The 16,064-nt window shown below is 42.3% G+C and overlaps 1 protein-coding gene across 2 annotated transcripts in view; it reads right to left on the reverse strand.

The window, feature by feature from the left end:
* The window catches only part of txn2 (thioredoxin 2), a 23,986-nt gene extending 10,803 nt beyond the window's left edge, over positions 1–13,183 (reverse strand). The window contains exons 1-2 of one of the 2 annotated variants that reach the window (XM_048617477.1): positions 13,011–13,183; positions 8,981–9,258 (exon numbers count right to left, since the gene is read on the reverse strand). In XM_048617477.1, coding sequence (XP_048473434.1) covers positions 8,981–9,258 — 278 coding nt within the window. In that variant the 5' untranslated portion in view covers positions 13,011–13,183. Of the gene's footprint in view, positions 1–8,980; positions 9,259–12,963 lie in introns of both variants that reach the window. The other variant, XM_020522843.2, reaches the window with a different exon arrangement.
* Between the last annotated feature and the right edge of the window lie 2,881 nt (positions 13,184–16,064).

Consider the following 16,064-nt stretch of genomic DNA (forward strand, 5'->3'; position numbering starts at 1 on the left):
ACTTGTACTATTCCATAAGGCAGCCACAGGTTCAAGTATCCATCTAGAGAGTTGAGCACATCTATGCTAACAAGGTATAGTACCGAGGCAGCATGACACTGTTGAGAGTGCCATCTTTCAGGACAAGGCATGGGAATGGATGTATTGGAGGTAATGTTACTGTGCTCGAAATCCAGATACCTGATCCAGATAAGAGTTCAAATCTCATCACAGCAATTAGTTACAGTCTACAACAAAAAAAACTATCATTAATGAAACCACTTTTTTTTCCCCAAAGGAACGAAAGGAAAGAAAATCTGTCACCCTTACACAGATTGGTCCACTTGTGATTCTAGCCAATTTGATTAATTCAACGTAACATTAAGAAACTGTTGCAAACAGTGAACTCAACAAAAGGTTTTGGCCACTGGTAACATCCTGGTTGTATTGCTGAAATGGTATGCACATTGTTAAGCAGGTCCAGCATGGCTACAACACTACCCAGATATGTCCTGTTCACAAATCTAATCTAACCAATTACTACCTCATCCGTCTAACTATCGAATGTCAACAAGTAATGGATGGGTCCAAGGACAGAGCTATCAAGCAACATTTATACATCAATAACCTGAAAGAGTTCTTCAGGGCTGCTTCTCAAGCCCAACCATTAGGAAGCCCACTTCAATGAACTTCCTTTCAATGTAAAGTTGGAGATAGGGAGTGCTCACTGATATTTGCAGTGCTCCATCCATTCAAACTCCTCAGATGATGAAGCAGTCTGCACCCATAGAGGGCATGACCTAGACAACATTCAGGCTTGGGCTGATGGGTGTCATGAATGTTACTTGTTACTGAAGTGCCAGAAAATGACCAACTTTCAGAGGAAACAATTTAACCATCTCTCTGCAAAATTCAATGGGCATTGTCACTACTGAATACCCTACCATCAACACCCTTGTGAGTTATCAGAAACTATGACCAGCCATTCAAATACTGTTGCAACAAGAGCAGGTCAGAAGCTGCAATAAGTAACTCACCTGCTGACTTTCCTAACCTTGTCTGTCATCTAACCGGCACAAGTCAGGTGTGATGGAATACTCTCCACCTGCTTGGATGCTTACAGCTCCAATAACAAAGAGCCATAGAGTTCTACAGCATGGAAACAGACCCTTTGGTCCAAATCGTCCATGCACTGTACCAATCAGAGCCCAAAAATCAGCACCTGCAATTCTTTTTGAGATTTGGCTTTCTTGCAATTCTGTCCTAATGAATGTAAGGCTAAAAGCTTCGACAGTTCATTTCTTTCTTCAGCAATGTGTTTATTCAAGGAGATTGCTCAGCACCAGCTTCTCAGAATAATCAGAAATAGGCAATTTATGCTGGCAGTGTCAGTGGCACCCACCTTACGTGAACTAATTTAAAAAAACAAGATTGTATCTGCTCTCTCAGGTAAACATAAAAAAACTGCCATGACAACAGCAGGATATTCTCTTTGGTGTTTTGACCAATAATTATCCACAATAATCATGACAAAAATATAGAGACAATTACATTATAACTGTCAGCAAAGGCTTATCCCAGTGAGAAAGAAAGACTCCTGAGAAGGATGACTGTATAACAAGCTTAAATAAATAACATAACTAAACTGCTAAATAAGCTCAGGGTCATATCAAATTGAAAAAAAAAGATACAAACCTGCACAAATCCATGATCAGATTTTAAGAACCAGCATAGAATGATTAGAAAATATTTTTTTTTTTTAAAAAAGAGAAAGAGCACAGGAGAAAGCTAGCTAGTAAAATAAAACAAATAGTATGAGTTTCTACAAGTATTTAAATTAGAAAGAAAACTAAAGCAAGTGCTGGTCCTCAAAGAATGTCTTGAGATTGATCTTAGAAAATGAGGAAATGGTGGAAGACAGGTATTTTGTGTTTATCTTCACAGTAAAAGACTGAGAAATTTCCCAAAAATACTTGAAAATCAAGAGCTAAATGGAAGATGGGTACTAAAATGACCACCGTAGGAAAAAACTGCTAGGAAGATGATTAGACCTAAAGTCTGACAGATGACCTCTATCCTAAGGTATTAAAAGACATGGCTCCAGAAACAATCAAATCTTGTAAAATTCCATAGATTCTGGGAAGATCCCAGCAGATAACTGAGGTAAAACCTTCATTGAAAAAGAGAGACATATAGAAAGCACAAAACTGTATCCTAAAACCTGATTCGTAATTAGGAATCAGGAAATTGATAGAATCCATGATTTCGCAGTATTGGCAGGATACTTAGAAAATTATAATTTGATGAGTGCTGACATATCTTTGTAAAGGGGAAACTGTGTTTAGCTAATTTAACAGAAATTTTTGAAGAAACAACAAGCAAGGTGGATAACATAGAACCAGGAGATATGGTGTATTTGGATTTCCAAAAGGCATTTGGTAAGTGCCACATCAAAATTTACTATCCATGAAAAGAGCACATCGTGTATCGGGTAACATATTATGATGGATAAATGATTGGTTAGCTAACAGGAAGTAGTTGGGATAAATTTTTTTTTTCCCAGTTTGGCAAGCTCTAATTAGCAAATTGCCACAGGAATCTGCGCTGGGGCCTCAACTATTTACAACCTATATCAACGATATGGATGAAGGGACCAAAAGAATAGTAGCTAAATCAAAACCAAAAGAATTGCAGATGCTGGAAATCAGAAATTGCTGGAAAAACTCAGCAGGTCTGGAGCATCTGTGGAGAGAAATCAGAGTTAACGTTTTGGGTCCAGTGGCCCTTTCTGAGAACCGACAGTAGCCGGGAAACGAATTTTTCTGCAGAAGATAGGGTTGGGGAGGGGGTAAGGAGTAAACAATGAGTGCAGATAGAGCCCAAAGAAAGAGAAGAACAGTTGGACAGACAAAGAAGTGGATAATGATCAGCCTAGCAGAATGAATAGCTACTAATGGGGACTATTAGTGGCTAACAATGGGTTGCATATAATAGCAGACCACGTGATCACAAGGCTGGAGTAAGGACAAGGAAGAAGATGCCTCAAGCCCTAAAACTGTTGAATTTGATATTGAGTCCAGAAGGCAGAAAATGAGGTACTGTTCTTCCAGCATACACTGAGCTTTGCTGGAGCACTGCAACAGGCATGAGACAGAGATGCTGGCCAGGAAACAAGATGGTGCGTTGAAGCTGAATTTAGTATAGTTAAATTTCCCAATGACAACAACATTGGTAGGAGGATTTGAGAAGAGATAGAGAATCTGTAAAGGGATACAGACACTTAAATGAGTAGGAAAAGTTTGGCAGATGGAGAATCAAAATATAAACTTGTTCACTTTGGCAGGAGTGTCCTGGTATATGAATTGTGGGAAGTTAATCTGTAGGTGCAAGCGATTAGCAAGCTAAAGGGATTGTTGGTGCTTATCGAAAGGGTAATGAAATATAAAAGTAGGGACGTTTTAATGCAGCTGCAGTCTTGGTGAGACCACATCTAGAGTACTGTGTACAACTTTGTTTTCCTCATTTGAAAATAGATACTTGAATATAAATGTGAAACAGTTTACAGAATATTCAACTGACTCATGCCAGCATGAAGGGTTTTCCTTCAGTAGAAAAGTTGAACAGGTTGAGCTTATCCATTTGTGTACAGAGGATGAGAGGTGACCTTTATGAAACCTACGTGATCGTAAGGAGTTGGGAGGGAGCAATCTCAAAGATATGAATGGCCTATTCCTGCTTCTCAGTGTTCCTATAAAAATCTGATTATCTGCTCATTATCAATATTGCTATTTGTGGGATTTTCCTGTGCACACTTGCTGTCTTCTACAACACAATTGTGACTCTACTCCCATCAGTTGTGAAGGAGAACCTTTGGAAGTTCTGGAGGTTGTGAATGGCATTACATGAATGCACATGTTCCCTTTCTTCACAGGGATAGAATATTTTGTACCAGGAAAGTCAAAGGGAGGCTCAAAAGGGGTCATTTCAGTACAATTACAACCACATTCCTCACTAGGAGACATGACGACTGGCTGACAGAGCAGGTTGTCCTGAGGACTACATGACAGTTTGAGTTCAGAATCATACAGTAACACACCTCAACAACCATTCCCACTGTACTATGCCACATTTAATCCCAGTTTGTTCATATAACTATCAATTTGATTGCGAAGAAAACATTCCACAGCAAATGGATTGCAGTCCACTGCAATTTCTTTTGGAGAAAGTTGAACTAAAAATTGAGAAGGTTAATTATGACAATGACATTGAAAGGAAGCCAGAGTGGAACTGAGGTGCAGTGCCAAGTAGCTGCACTTAGTATACTTCCAAGCTTGGTTTTGAAAGCACAAACAGCTGTCAAGGTAAAAAGGAATGCTGAGAGATTAAGAACTTCTTCAGTGTTATAGGTCTACCAAAGAATAATGGAGTACAAAGGAGAGTTCACCAGGGAAAAGAGTACAGGAGATAGGTGAGGACCAGTGCTATAATTTTCATAAAACATTCCATTTATATAATACCTCATCACAGTTCTAAAATATCACATTCTATTTGTATAGTGTGTGAAAAGCCAAGACCAGGTTCAGGATTGGTTGTGAGACTCCGAAAGTCAAATTATCTGTTGGCATTCACTGGACTCAGGTGGGAAAACACCGTCAGGTTAAGAGTCAACCAAGGACATTTACGAATGAAGGGGTAATGGGTGTCAGGAGAGGAAGAGAGTCTCAAAGGAATACAATCGGCATCTACAAGTTCTTCTCCAATTCTCACACCACCTTGGAAACATATTGCTTGAATTGATATTGGGTTGAAACCTGGGATTCCCCACTGAACAGCACACTATGTTGGAACAATTCGCAGCCACGCTTTGAAGGGCAATTAGTGATAGGCAATAAATACCAACTTTACCAGTGACTCCTACATTCTCTAAAAAATTTACACGTTTCTTAGCCCCTTAGCTATGGCTCTGCAGTTCCTGGTTTGACTTTCAACATGGTTAACAGTTTTCAGGCCATGCCATATAGGGTTAAAATTCATTTAAATCTGGGAGCAGCACAGCAGTACCTGGAAGAAACAGTTTGTGAAAACCTTCCCTGAGGAGGACCAGGGATCAAATTCTAGCCTTTCCAGCAGGAAAGCAGATTAGTTCAGACATGCTCTCTGCTTCATCGTCAGAGGTATAAAACCAAAACATTAAAAAAACTAAACTCAACACAAATGAGCACTCAACTCAATCTGTGTACACAGGTGTGGAAAATAAGACATGGAAATTCACGACCAATCTACTACTTTAGAAGAGCATTTGCTTTGTGTGCACAGATGACACTGTGTTCAGCTGTCTCAGACAAAGCTCCCTGCTCCTGTCAAGTGAGTCACAAAAAATGGGAACAAGTAGAAAAGAGATACCATTTACTTCCACAGCTGTTGCTCAGTCCAACTCCAAAGTGTCATTTTTGGGGAAGCCATGGTGGCTCAGTGGTTAGCACTGCTGCCTCACAGCAGCAGGGACCTGGGCTCGATTCCAACCTCAGGCAACTGTCTGTATGGAGTCTGCACATTCCTCTGGGTGCTCCGGTTTCTTCCCACAGTCCAAAGATGTGCAAGTTAGGCAAATTGACCCTGCTAAATTGCCCATAGTGTCCAGGGATGTGTAGGCTAGTTGGATTAGCCATGGGAGGTGCAGGGTTAGGGTGGGATGCTGATCAGAGGATCAGTGTGGACTTGTTGGGCCAAATGGCCTGTTTCCACACAATAGGGATTCTATGATTCTCCTGTGCTGCCACTGCTTTCTGAGCCCACATAAAAAAAAACTTGCATTTACATAGTGCCTTTCCTGCCCTCAGCATACTCCAAGGAGTGTTGTAGTCAATTAAGTACTGCTGAGGTATTAACCCTGCTGTAATGTAGGATGTACCACCGTTACTTTTGTACATTAGTAATCTCCCAAATACAAGAGGGATAATTACCAGATACACTGACTGAATGATCTTGGTTGAGGATAAATATTGGTCTTAGTTTTACAACTCATTTCAAAGACTGCCCCTGAAATGGGCAGATTTCCTTCAATAAACACTTGACATTAGAAAGTGGTAAGTTTCTGACATGAGATTTGAACCCACAAGTCTCTAGTCAATTTTCTTTCAACCACATTCAAATCTGTATCTGCCACAATTTCAGGAATGAAGTGCATTCCAAATCGCAACTACTGTTTCTATAAACATTTTTCTCATGTTGCCTCTGACTTTTTTTGCCAATCAACTTAAAATAAAATTAAACCTGCCTCATCTTATCATCAATCCTTTAGCTTTTGGCACCAGTTTCTATTTATTCAATCTAAACGCTTCATAACATTATACATCTTCATCAAAGCTTCTTAGCTCCAAGAAAAGCAACTTCAAATTTTTTTGCAAGCCCCCATCCCTGGAGCCATACAGTCATATAGCACAGAAACAGGCCTTTCGGTCCAACCAGTCCATGCCGACCATAATCTCAAACTGAACTAGTCCCACCTGCCTGCACTTGGCCCATATCCCTCCAAACACTTCTTTATTCATGTACTGATCCAAATGTCTTTTCAATGTTGTAATTGTATCTGCATCCACCACTTCCTCTGGAAGTTAATTCCACACTTGAACCACTCTGTTTAAAAAAAACTGCCCCTCATCTTCTTTAAATCTTTCTCCTCTTACATTAAATATATGCCCGCTAGTCTTGAAATTCTCCATCCTAGGGAAAAAACGCCTGCCATTCATCTTATCTATACCCCTCATGATTTCATAAGCCTCTATAAGGTCACTCTTCAACCTCCTATACTAGTGAAAAAAAGGCCCAGCCTATCCAGCCTCTCCTTATAATTCAAACCTTCTATTCCCAGCAACATCCTGGTAAATTTCTTCTGAACCCTGTCTAGCTTAACAATATCCTTCTTCTCATTCACAGTTCAAATTTTAACAATTGACATGTTGACTATAACAGTATCCTTTACATTTGTCTGCTGTTCTTACACAGCCATAAGCTAGATTTCACATTTATTTTCAATTAATTCATTACCTCAATGATTTCAACTTTTCCTGGTTCACACATAATTGAGTATTCCATTGTTGACAGGTTCAAAACTGTCCATTGCTCTTTGCAGCCTTCTTCTCCAACCACCCTTTTGGAGCCTCCTTCTTTGCCACCCACCTTGCAGCTCCTTCTTTGACTCCCTTGAGAAGTGCATCATTCGTCCCTCTCTTACAGCATCTCCTCTTTTCACCCCACCCCACCAACCTCAGCAGACAGCAGTCCTCACATCCAGCTGACAGCAATCCAGCCCAGAGCCGTGCTCAGCAGCAGTTCCTCATAGATCCTCTCTTTCTCGCTCCTGGGATCAATCTTGCTCTGATTGGCTGCTTTTAAAGGGGGTGGACTGCTGGCTGAGACATTGCCTTGCTTTGCTTCCCTTGCTTAAAGAGGCATAGGGCCCTGTGTAAGTACATGAATAGTAAAGGTTAGGAGGGATATGGGCCAGGAGCAGGCAGGTGGGATTAGTTTAATTTGGGATTATGTTCAGCATGGACTGGTTGAACCGAAAGGTCTGCTTCTATTCTGTTTGGCTGTATAACTTCTCCAATCCCTGATTCTCAGTAAAAAAAAAAAAAAAAAACACTGCTTGGAAAATTTAGTTCATTTTACAATTCTCTGAAGGATCCCCAGTTCTTAGAATGGGTGCAAAGGGGACTTATGAGAATGGCATGAGGGAATGAGGATCTTCAGTTGTGTTGATTAGTAAATTTGCAGATGACACAAAGGTTGGTGGAATTGCAGATAGTGATGAGGACCGTCAGAAGATATAGCAGGATATAGATCGGTTGGTGACTTGGGCAGAGAGATGACAGATAAGAGTTTAATTCAGAAAAGTGTGAGGTAATGCATTTCGGAAGGTCTAATCCAGTTGGAAAATATACAGTAAATGGCAAAACCCTTTAGAGTACTGATAGGCAGAGGGATCTGGGTGTACAGATACACAGGTCACTGAAAGTGGCAACGCAGGTAGAGAAGGTAGTCAACAAGGCATACGATATGCTTGCCTTCATCAGATGAGGCATTGAGTTTAAAAATTGGCAGGTAACGTTGAAGCTTTATAGAACTTCAGTTAGGCCGTATTTGGAATACTGTGTTCAATTCTGGTTGCCACACTACCAGAAGGATGTGGTGGTTTTGGAGAGGGTACAGAAAAGATTTACCAGGATATTGCCTGGTATGAAGGGCACTAGCAATGAGGAAGGGTTGGAGAGACTTGGGTTATTCTCACTGGAACGACGGAGGTTGAGGGGCGACCTGATAGAGGTCTACAAGATTGTGAAGGGCATGAACAGAGTGGACAGTCAGAAGCTTTTTCCCAGGGTAGAAGAGTCAGTTACTAGGGAGCATAGGTTTAAGGGTGATGTATGAGGCAATTTATTTTTTTATTTTTTTTTTTTAAAAACACAGTGGGTGGTGGGTGCCTGGAACTCACTGCCAGGGGAGGTAGTGGAAGTAGATACTATAGGGACTTTTAAAGGGCGTCTTGACAAATACATGAATAGTGTGGGAATAGATGGATACGGTTCCCGGAAGCGTGAGGGGTTTTAGTTGCGACAGGCAGCATGTTGGTGCAGGCTTGGAGGGCCGAAGGGCCTGTTCCTGTGCTGTAATTTTCTTTGTTCTTTGGAGAACTAAAGAAGCTGATGCCCTCCTTACAGCAGAGATGGATACGAAAAGATTTAACAAAAGTTTAAAATCTTTCAAGGTTTTTATGGCAGCTGTAAAGGACCAACAGTTTCTCTCTTCACAAAACTGAAGTCACCCTCAACTCTCACTAACATTCGTCTGCTCGGTTAAGCCCACCAGCACACTACCTCTAGGCAACCCACTGCACTTAGGCAATGACCACTTTGGCAATGGACCACTTTGGCAAGCATTGCCCAAAATGTAGTGATGAAGGTGCAGAAACCCATCAAGAAATGGAACAAAGTCAACTCACCTTGCATGGAAATCCACCAGAACCAGTTTTTTGTTGTTCAGAACTCGGTCAGTGAAATCTGTCTTGTTCTGTACATTGAAAGTGTCACTACAGGCTGGAGAATCACAAAACCCTCTGGAGAAAGGTGAACCTGCTTGATGTATGAAGGAAGGCTTGTGGCTGTGCCAGGAGAGAGTGTTCAGACTGGGCAACAAAGCTGAGGGTGGAGAGCACACTGAGCCACAGGATTTCCTCAGGTTTGGGCACACGAGTCTCCTCAGCAAGAGCCTTTGAGCCATCTGTAAAAGCAGCCTGTTAGTGTCAGAACCTGCAGACAATTTAAAATGTTAACTACAGCAACGGCCTCCAGTTACTTCACTTTAAACAAGGCCCAGATAATTTTTCAATAGATCAAAATGATGGCATTACGCAACTGTTGAACAAAATTTATCAATCCATGCAACAAGCAATGTTCCATCCTGACCAGTAACATTCACGGATTATATACCTGCTCGGTGCCAGATTACGTCTCAAATTAGATTTTGTTTTTTATTTCATAGGGTGCGAGCAGCGCTGGTTAGGCCAGCAGTTAAAAGCTGCTTGCTTGAAAATGCAATCCACGTGGTGCTTAGTACATCACTCCATTTGCTGGGAAGACAGCTCCAGGATTCTAACAGCGAGGAAACAGTGATAAAGTTCCAAATCAGAATGGCGTGAGACTTGGATAGGACTTGCAGGTGGTAGTGTTCCAGTAGGATGCAGTGTATTCCCAGGCTTGTGTTGTACCTTCACACATTTGTTTCGATAATAGTGGGGATGTGTTGGAAGGATTATTAGTCTGACTATAAGCCCAATGAACCAAGTCATGAATGTTCCTTCTATGGTCAACTAGTCCCAAAGTTGGGCTTGAATCCACAGCCTCTGGCTACGAACACCACCCAGTAAGCCATATTAGCATTGCCCCAGATTGGAGACAAACAGTGAGTGGCAACCAGTGTCTATTTGTGGAGATTAAGCAAGGACAGAACTGGACTTAACTGTGACTGAAAGCGAATAGTTTGCCTCTTCTGAACAGTACACATGGATGAAATATTCTGGGCACCCGATAGTGGTAACAGCTCAAGGGGCTGAATGGTTTAACTCAGTTTGTATGTTTATGTAACTGCTCCCTAGAAATGAATCAATACTATCCCAGCTAAGGACGCCAGCAGAGTGCAGATCATCAATGTCTCTGCAATCCATAACAGCAGAAGATCAGACCAGGGACTTAGCCACTCAATAGGATTTATTACAATGCAGGAAAGTTTCTGCATCTCTTATGACTGATGTAACTTAAAATAACGGTGCTTCAACAGCCTGTACAAATTCACGTCAGGGCATTTCTATTGAAGCTTGAAGCTTCTGCTGTCTTGCAGGGACAAGAATATTCCATTGAGGGAAAAACATCATCAAGCAGATCACATGGATTAATTCTAATCATCATTTAAATATCACAGACATACTACAGCAATTGTGCAGGACAAAGTGCGGAGAGATGATAAGAACATGGGACTTCAGATGAGATGTACGTCATTCACCCCCCAATGTGATCCTTAAATCTCAATCAAAAATAAAACCAGTCTCCTCTATCTTCTGCTGAAGAGAATTCTGCACTCCAACAACTCTCAGAAAAGATTTCACCTCACTTCTGTATTAAAAGGGAGACAGGCACAAACAATTTGTAACACACAAAGAACAAAGGGCATAGGACTAGCATTACTGCTGGCCATACAGTGGTTACAGAGTAAGCAGCCACTCTCTGAACATCCTATTATCAGGCCACACACTGATCTACCAATAAATGATGACGCCACAGATTGGGGCAGCGCAGTGGCTCAGTAGTTAGCACTGCTGCCTCACAGCACCGGGGACCCAGGTTTGATTCCAGCCTCACGTGATTGTGTGGAGTTTGCACATGCTCCCTTGTGTCTGCGTGAGCTTCCTCTGGGTGCTCCTGTTTCCCCCACAGTCCAAAGATAAGCAGGTTAGGTGGACTGGCCTTGCTATATTGCCCATAGTGGCCAGAAATGTGTGGGCTTGGTGGATTAGCCATGGGAAAATGCAGGGTTATGGGGCAAAGATAAGGCCTGGGTAGGATGCTCTTTGGAAAGGCGGTATGAACTCAATGGGCTGAATGGCGTGTTTCCACATCGTAGGGATCTGATGATTCTATCAAGGATTCAGCTTGTTTTTTGCTAAAATCAATAAAGGGAATTTGTTCAGTGGGCCACCCCTGCTCCTACTGAGATCAACTCAGGACCTACCACTTTTTCAACCTATTGGGAAGAAAGCAATTTGTCATGGTTTGGCAAATAATTGGACCTGCCTGTGTGTCCAAAGTGTCACAGACGTCCAGAAGCACACCACTTCATTTATTCACTTGTAGGACGTGGGCACTTGCCGGTCCTGGAGTTGCTGTTGACGAGCCACCTTCTTGAACTACTCCAATCCATATGCTATAGGTACAATGCCGTTGGGGTAGGGGGAAAGACAGCGAAGGAATGGCAATATATTTTCAAGTCAGGATACTGAGTGGCTTGGAGGGGTACTTGCAGGTGGTGTTGCTCCCATTTATCTCCTGCCCTTGTGATAGTGGTTGTGGGTTTGGAAGGTGCTGTCTAAAGATCTTTAGCAAATTTCTGCAGGGCATCTTTTAGACAGTACACATTGCTGCTACAAACATCAGTGATGGAGCGACTGAATGTTTGTTAATATGGTGCAATCAAGCAGCTGTTTTGCCCTGGATGGTGTCAAGCTTCACTCATCCAGGCAAGCGGGGAGTATTCCATCACATTCTTGGCTTGTGCCATGTAGATAATGGACAGGCTTCAGGGAGTGAGTTACTCTGACCTGCTCTTGTAGCGACTGTGTTTATGTGGTGAGTCCTGTTCAGTTTCTATGCAATGATAACCCCCAGGATGTTGATAGTTGGAGACTCAGTGCTGGTAATGGCATTGAATGTCAAGGAACAGCAGTTAGAGTGTCTCTTATTGGAAATGGTTATTGCCTGACATTTGTGTGGTACAAATGTTACTTGTCACTTTTCGGCCCAATCCTGGATGCTGTCCAAGTCTTATCGCAGTTGGACATGGACAGCTTCGGTATCTGAGGTCTCTCAAATAGCACTGAAAGTTGCTCTCTGATAGCTGCACATTCCCATGTCAGACCTTATTATACAGCTTACTCTATTCAAAGTGACTACAAGCCAGTCTCATTGGCTATAAGAATTCCAATCACATTACATCTTCAGCAGAAATTCGCACAGGGTCACTGTATTACAACGAAGGAGCAAGAAGCAATTTGACTCAACCCACATCTATCCTGGATTCAAGATTTTTCTCCCACTCCAAGACTGTCCCAGCTGATAGTTACAAGTCCAACAGGCTGGAAATCAATATTTAACACTCCTACACTGATTACTGCTACAGTAGTCCATCTACAGGTAATTGTTAACTTTCTCTACAAACCAACAAAGGCCTTATCTGTCCCTCTCCCCGAGTTTCTCTCCACGCACACACTACACCAAAATACACCAGGTTTATATATGTTCTCTACCCTCAAGGCATTCAAAAGTCAACCATATTCCTGTGGAACTGGAGAAACGTGTAGGTCAAAGCAGGCAAGGTTAACAGTTCATTTACCCTCTCTGAAGGACACTGATTGGGTTTTTCTGACAGTCCGTGATAGTTACACAATCTACCATAGTCACCGTTACAAAGACCACATTTCAATGCCAGATTTTGTAAATTGAATTTGAATTCCACTAGCTGCCAATGACAGGATTTTAACCAGAGACCCCAGAACATTAACCTGGGCCTCTGGATGACTAGACAGTTACATTACCACAATATCACCTTCTCCCATTTACTTCTCTCTCTACCCCACTCCCCCACCATAAGACTTTTATTACTTTTCTCGCTCTCTCTCTCCCCGAATTTTTATTCTTTTTCAGTTTTCTCTCTCACCTCTGCAGCTTCCACACGAGACCAAAGTACCTTCCGGTTTAACTTACGTCACTTCCTGGAGACGGTTTCCCAAGTGTCTTCACGGTATTGGAATCGGCGCAACTGCGCAAATGTAATTCCTTTGTTTAGGGATGGAACGGGCTGACGGTTTATTCCTTTCAATTTGTATGGTGGGGGGAAAAGGTGGGTAGGGGTCGGCTGAGATACAGAGGAGGTTGGGGAGGAGAGAGGTGACCGTCATCTTTGTAAAGGAGCTCATGGGCGGCGTTAACCAAGTATCACGTGGTCTGTCATCCAACCCCGCCCACTGACTTCTGCTGCTTTGACCCAAGTTGCCGCAGCTTCTCCTTGTGGCTGATGGATTGATTTTGCAGTGTCCTAGAGTGGCTTATTAGACAGTAACAAATTACATTGATATGCCTAACAACCACAAGCTGTTAAAACAAAATCATAGGGTGGAAATGGCTTGTCATTTTACACAATAGATACAAATGCCCAGAGCTAACTAATAACATCTTCATTTAGTATAAAAATAGAAGAAACTCAACAGGTCTGTCACCATCACAGAGAGAAATAGAGTTAACATTTTGAGTCCAATATTTCCCAGTACTATTTGTGATCTTCAGTACCTGCATGACTTTATTTAAACACATTTGCTGATTTTAAGGTGACTTACATAGAGTCATTCAGCACGGAAACAGACTCTTTAGCCCAACATGTCCATGCCAACCAGGTTTCCTAAACTGATCTAGTCCCATTTGGCTCATATTCCTCTAAATCTTTCCCATCCATGCATCTGTCCAAATGCTTGTACTCGCCTCTGCCACTTTTCTGGCAGCTCGTTCCATATACACACACACCACCTGTGTGAATAAGTTGCCCCCCGGGGGTCCCTTTTAAATTCTTCCCCTCTCACCTTAAACCTATGCCCTCTAGTTTTGGACTTCCCTGAGAGAAATACCTTGGTTATTCACCTTATTTATGCCCTTCATGATTTTATAAAACTCCATAAGCTCACCCCCTCAGCTTCCTACACTCCAGGGGAAAAAATCCCAGCCTATTCAGGCTCTCATAACTCAAACCCTCCAGTCATGGCAAGATCTTAGTAAATCCTTTTTGCACCCTTTCCAGTTTAATCACAGCCTTCCTATAGCAGGGTAGCCAGAATTGTACGCTTTACTCCAAATGTGGCCTTACCAATGTCTTGTACAGTTGTAACATAACATCCCAACTCCTGTACTCAATGCTCTGACCAATGGAGGCAAGCGTGCCAAACCCCTTCTTCATCACCCTGTCTACCTGCGACACCACTTTCAAGGAACTATGTATCTGCACCCCTCGGTCTCCCTATTTGACAACACTCCCCTGGGCCTTACCATTAAATGTAAAGTCCTGCCCTGGTTTGTCTTACCAAAATGTAACATCTTGCATTTATCACAATTAAACTCCACTGCCATCTCATGGTCTACTGGCCCAGTCGATCAAGATCCAATTGTACTCTTAGATAACCTTCTTCACTAAGGTTTTAGAGTAGATTTGTAGCTGAGGTTGTGGATGTTGTGGTTTGTTCACTCGCTGAGCTGGTTCGTCGTTCCACAGACGTTTCATTACCCTGCGAGGTAACTGTTTTAATACCACCCGTTCAGTTGGGACAACACCAGGATCCTGGGACAGGCGAAGCAGAGACAAGCACGGGAATTCCTAGAAGCCTGGTTCTCCACTAAGAAAGCCATTAATAAACATATAGAGCTAGACCCCATATACACTTCATTGCAAAGGAAAACCGGAAGTGAGGTAACCCAGATCAACGGACACCAGAGTTTAAATGACAGGTGGGAAACCACAACAGCGCTTCATTGGAGGCTGCACTGATTATGTTACCCAGCAGGGTAATGAAATGTCTGCGGAACAACGAACTAGCTCGGTGAGCCAATGAACCACAACAACCTTCTTCACTGTCCACTATACCACCAATTTTTGCTGGTGGTATGCCAGCAAAGTTTGTAACCATGCCTCCTATATTCTCATCCAAATTATTTACATAAATGATGAACAACATTCATCACCCAGCAGTGGACCCAGCAGTAATCCTTGCAACACACTGTGATCACAGACCTCCAGTTTGAACAACAATCCTGTACCACAACCGACTGTCTCCTATCATCAACCCAATTTTGATTCCAATTGGCTAGCTCTCCCTGGATCACATGTGATTTAACCTCACAAACCAGTCCACCACGCAGAACCTTGTTGAAGACTTGCTAAAGACCGTGTAGACTTTCTTCCATTGACTCAGTCTACATTTCCCTCTGTCTTGGGAAAGCAGCCAACATAATCAAAGACCGCTCCCACTCCGGTTATACTCTCTTCCACCTTCTCCCATTGGGCAGAAGATACAAAGTTTGAAAGCGTGTGCCAATGGATTTAAGAACAGCTTATTCCTCGCTGTTATCAGACTTGTGAACGGACCTCTCTGATATTAGAATTAATCTTTCTCAACATCTTCTCTGTAGCTATATTCTGCATTCTGTTCTATTATACTGATTGTACCCCTGTAAGGTATGATTTGTCTGGTTAGCCTGTAAAACAAATTTTCCACTGTGTCTCAGTACATGTGACAATAATGAATCAAATCAAATCAAATCTACCTTCATCTATCTTATCGGTGGCCTCTTCAAAAAATTCAATCAGGTTTATGAGTCACGACTTCCCACACACAAAGCCATGATGACTATCCCTAATCAGTCCTTGCCTTTCCAAATGCATGTAGACCCCATCTCTCAGAATCCCCTCAACAACTTACCTATCGCTGACATCAGGCTCACAGGCCTGAGTTACCTGGCTTTTCCTTGCAGCCTTTCTTAAATAATGGCACAACATTTGCCGTCCTCCAGTCTTCCAGCACCTCACCCATGAGTATCGATGATACAAATATCTCTGCTGAGGGCATTGACATTTCCTCCCTAGCTTCCAACAATATCCTGGGATACATTTGATCAGGTTCCAGGGATTTATCTACCTTTATGCATTTTAAGGTCTCCAGCATTTCTTCTTCTGTAACGTGGACTCTTTTCAAGACATCACTGTTTATTTCCCTGGGT

The sequence above is a fragment of the Rhincodon typus genome, chromosome 37, assembly GCF_021869965.1.
Source record: "Rhincodon typus isolate 14 chromosome 37, sRhiTyp1.1, whole genome shotgun sequence".
In the NCBI taxonomy this organism is placed as follows: Eukaryota; Metazoa; Chordata; class Chondrichthyes; order Orectolobiformes; family Rhincodontidae; genus Rhincodon; species Rhincodon typus.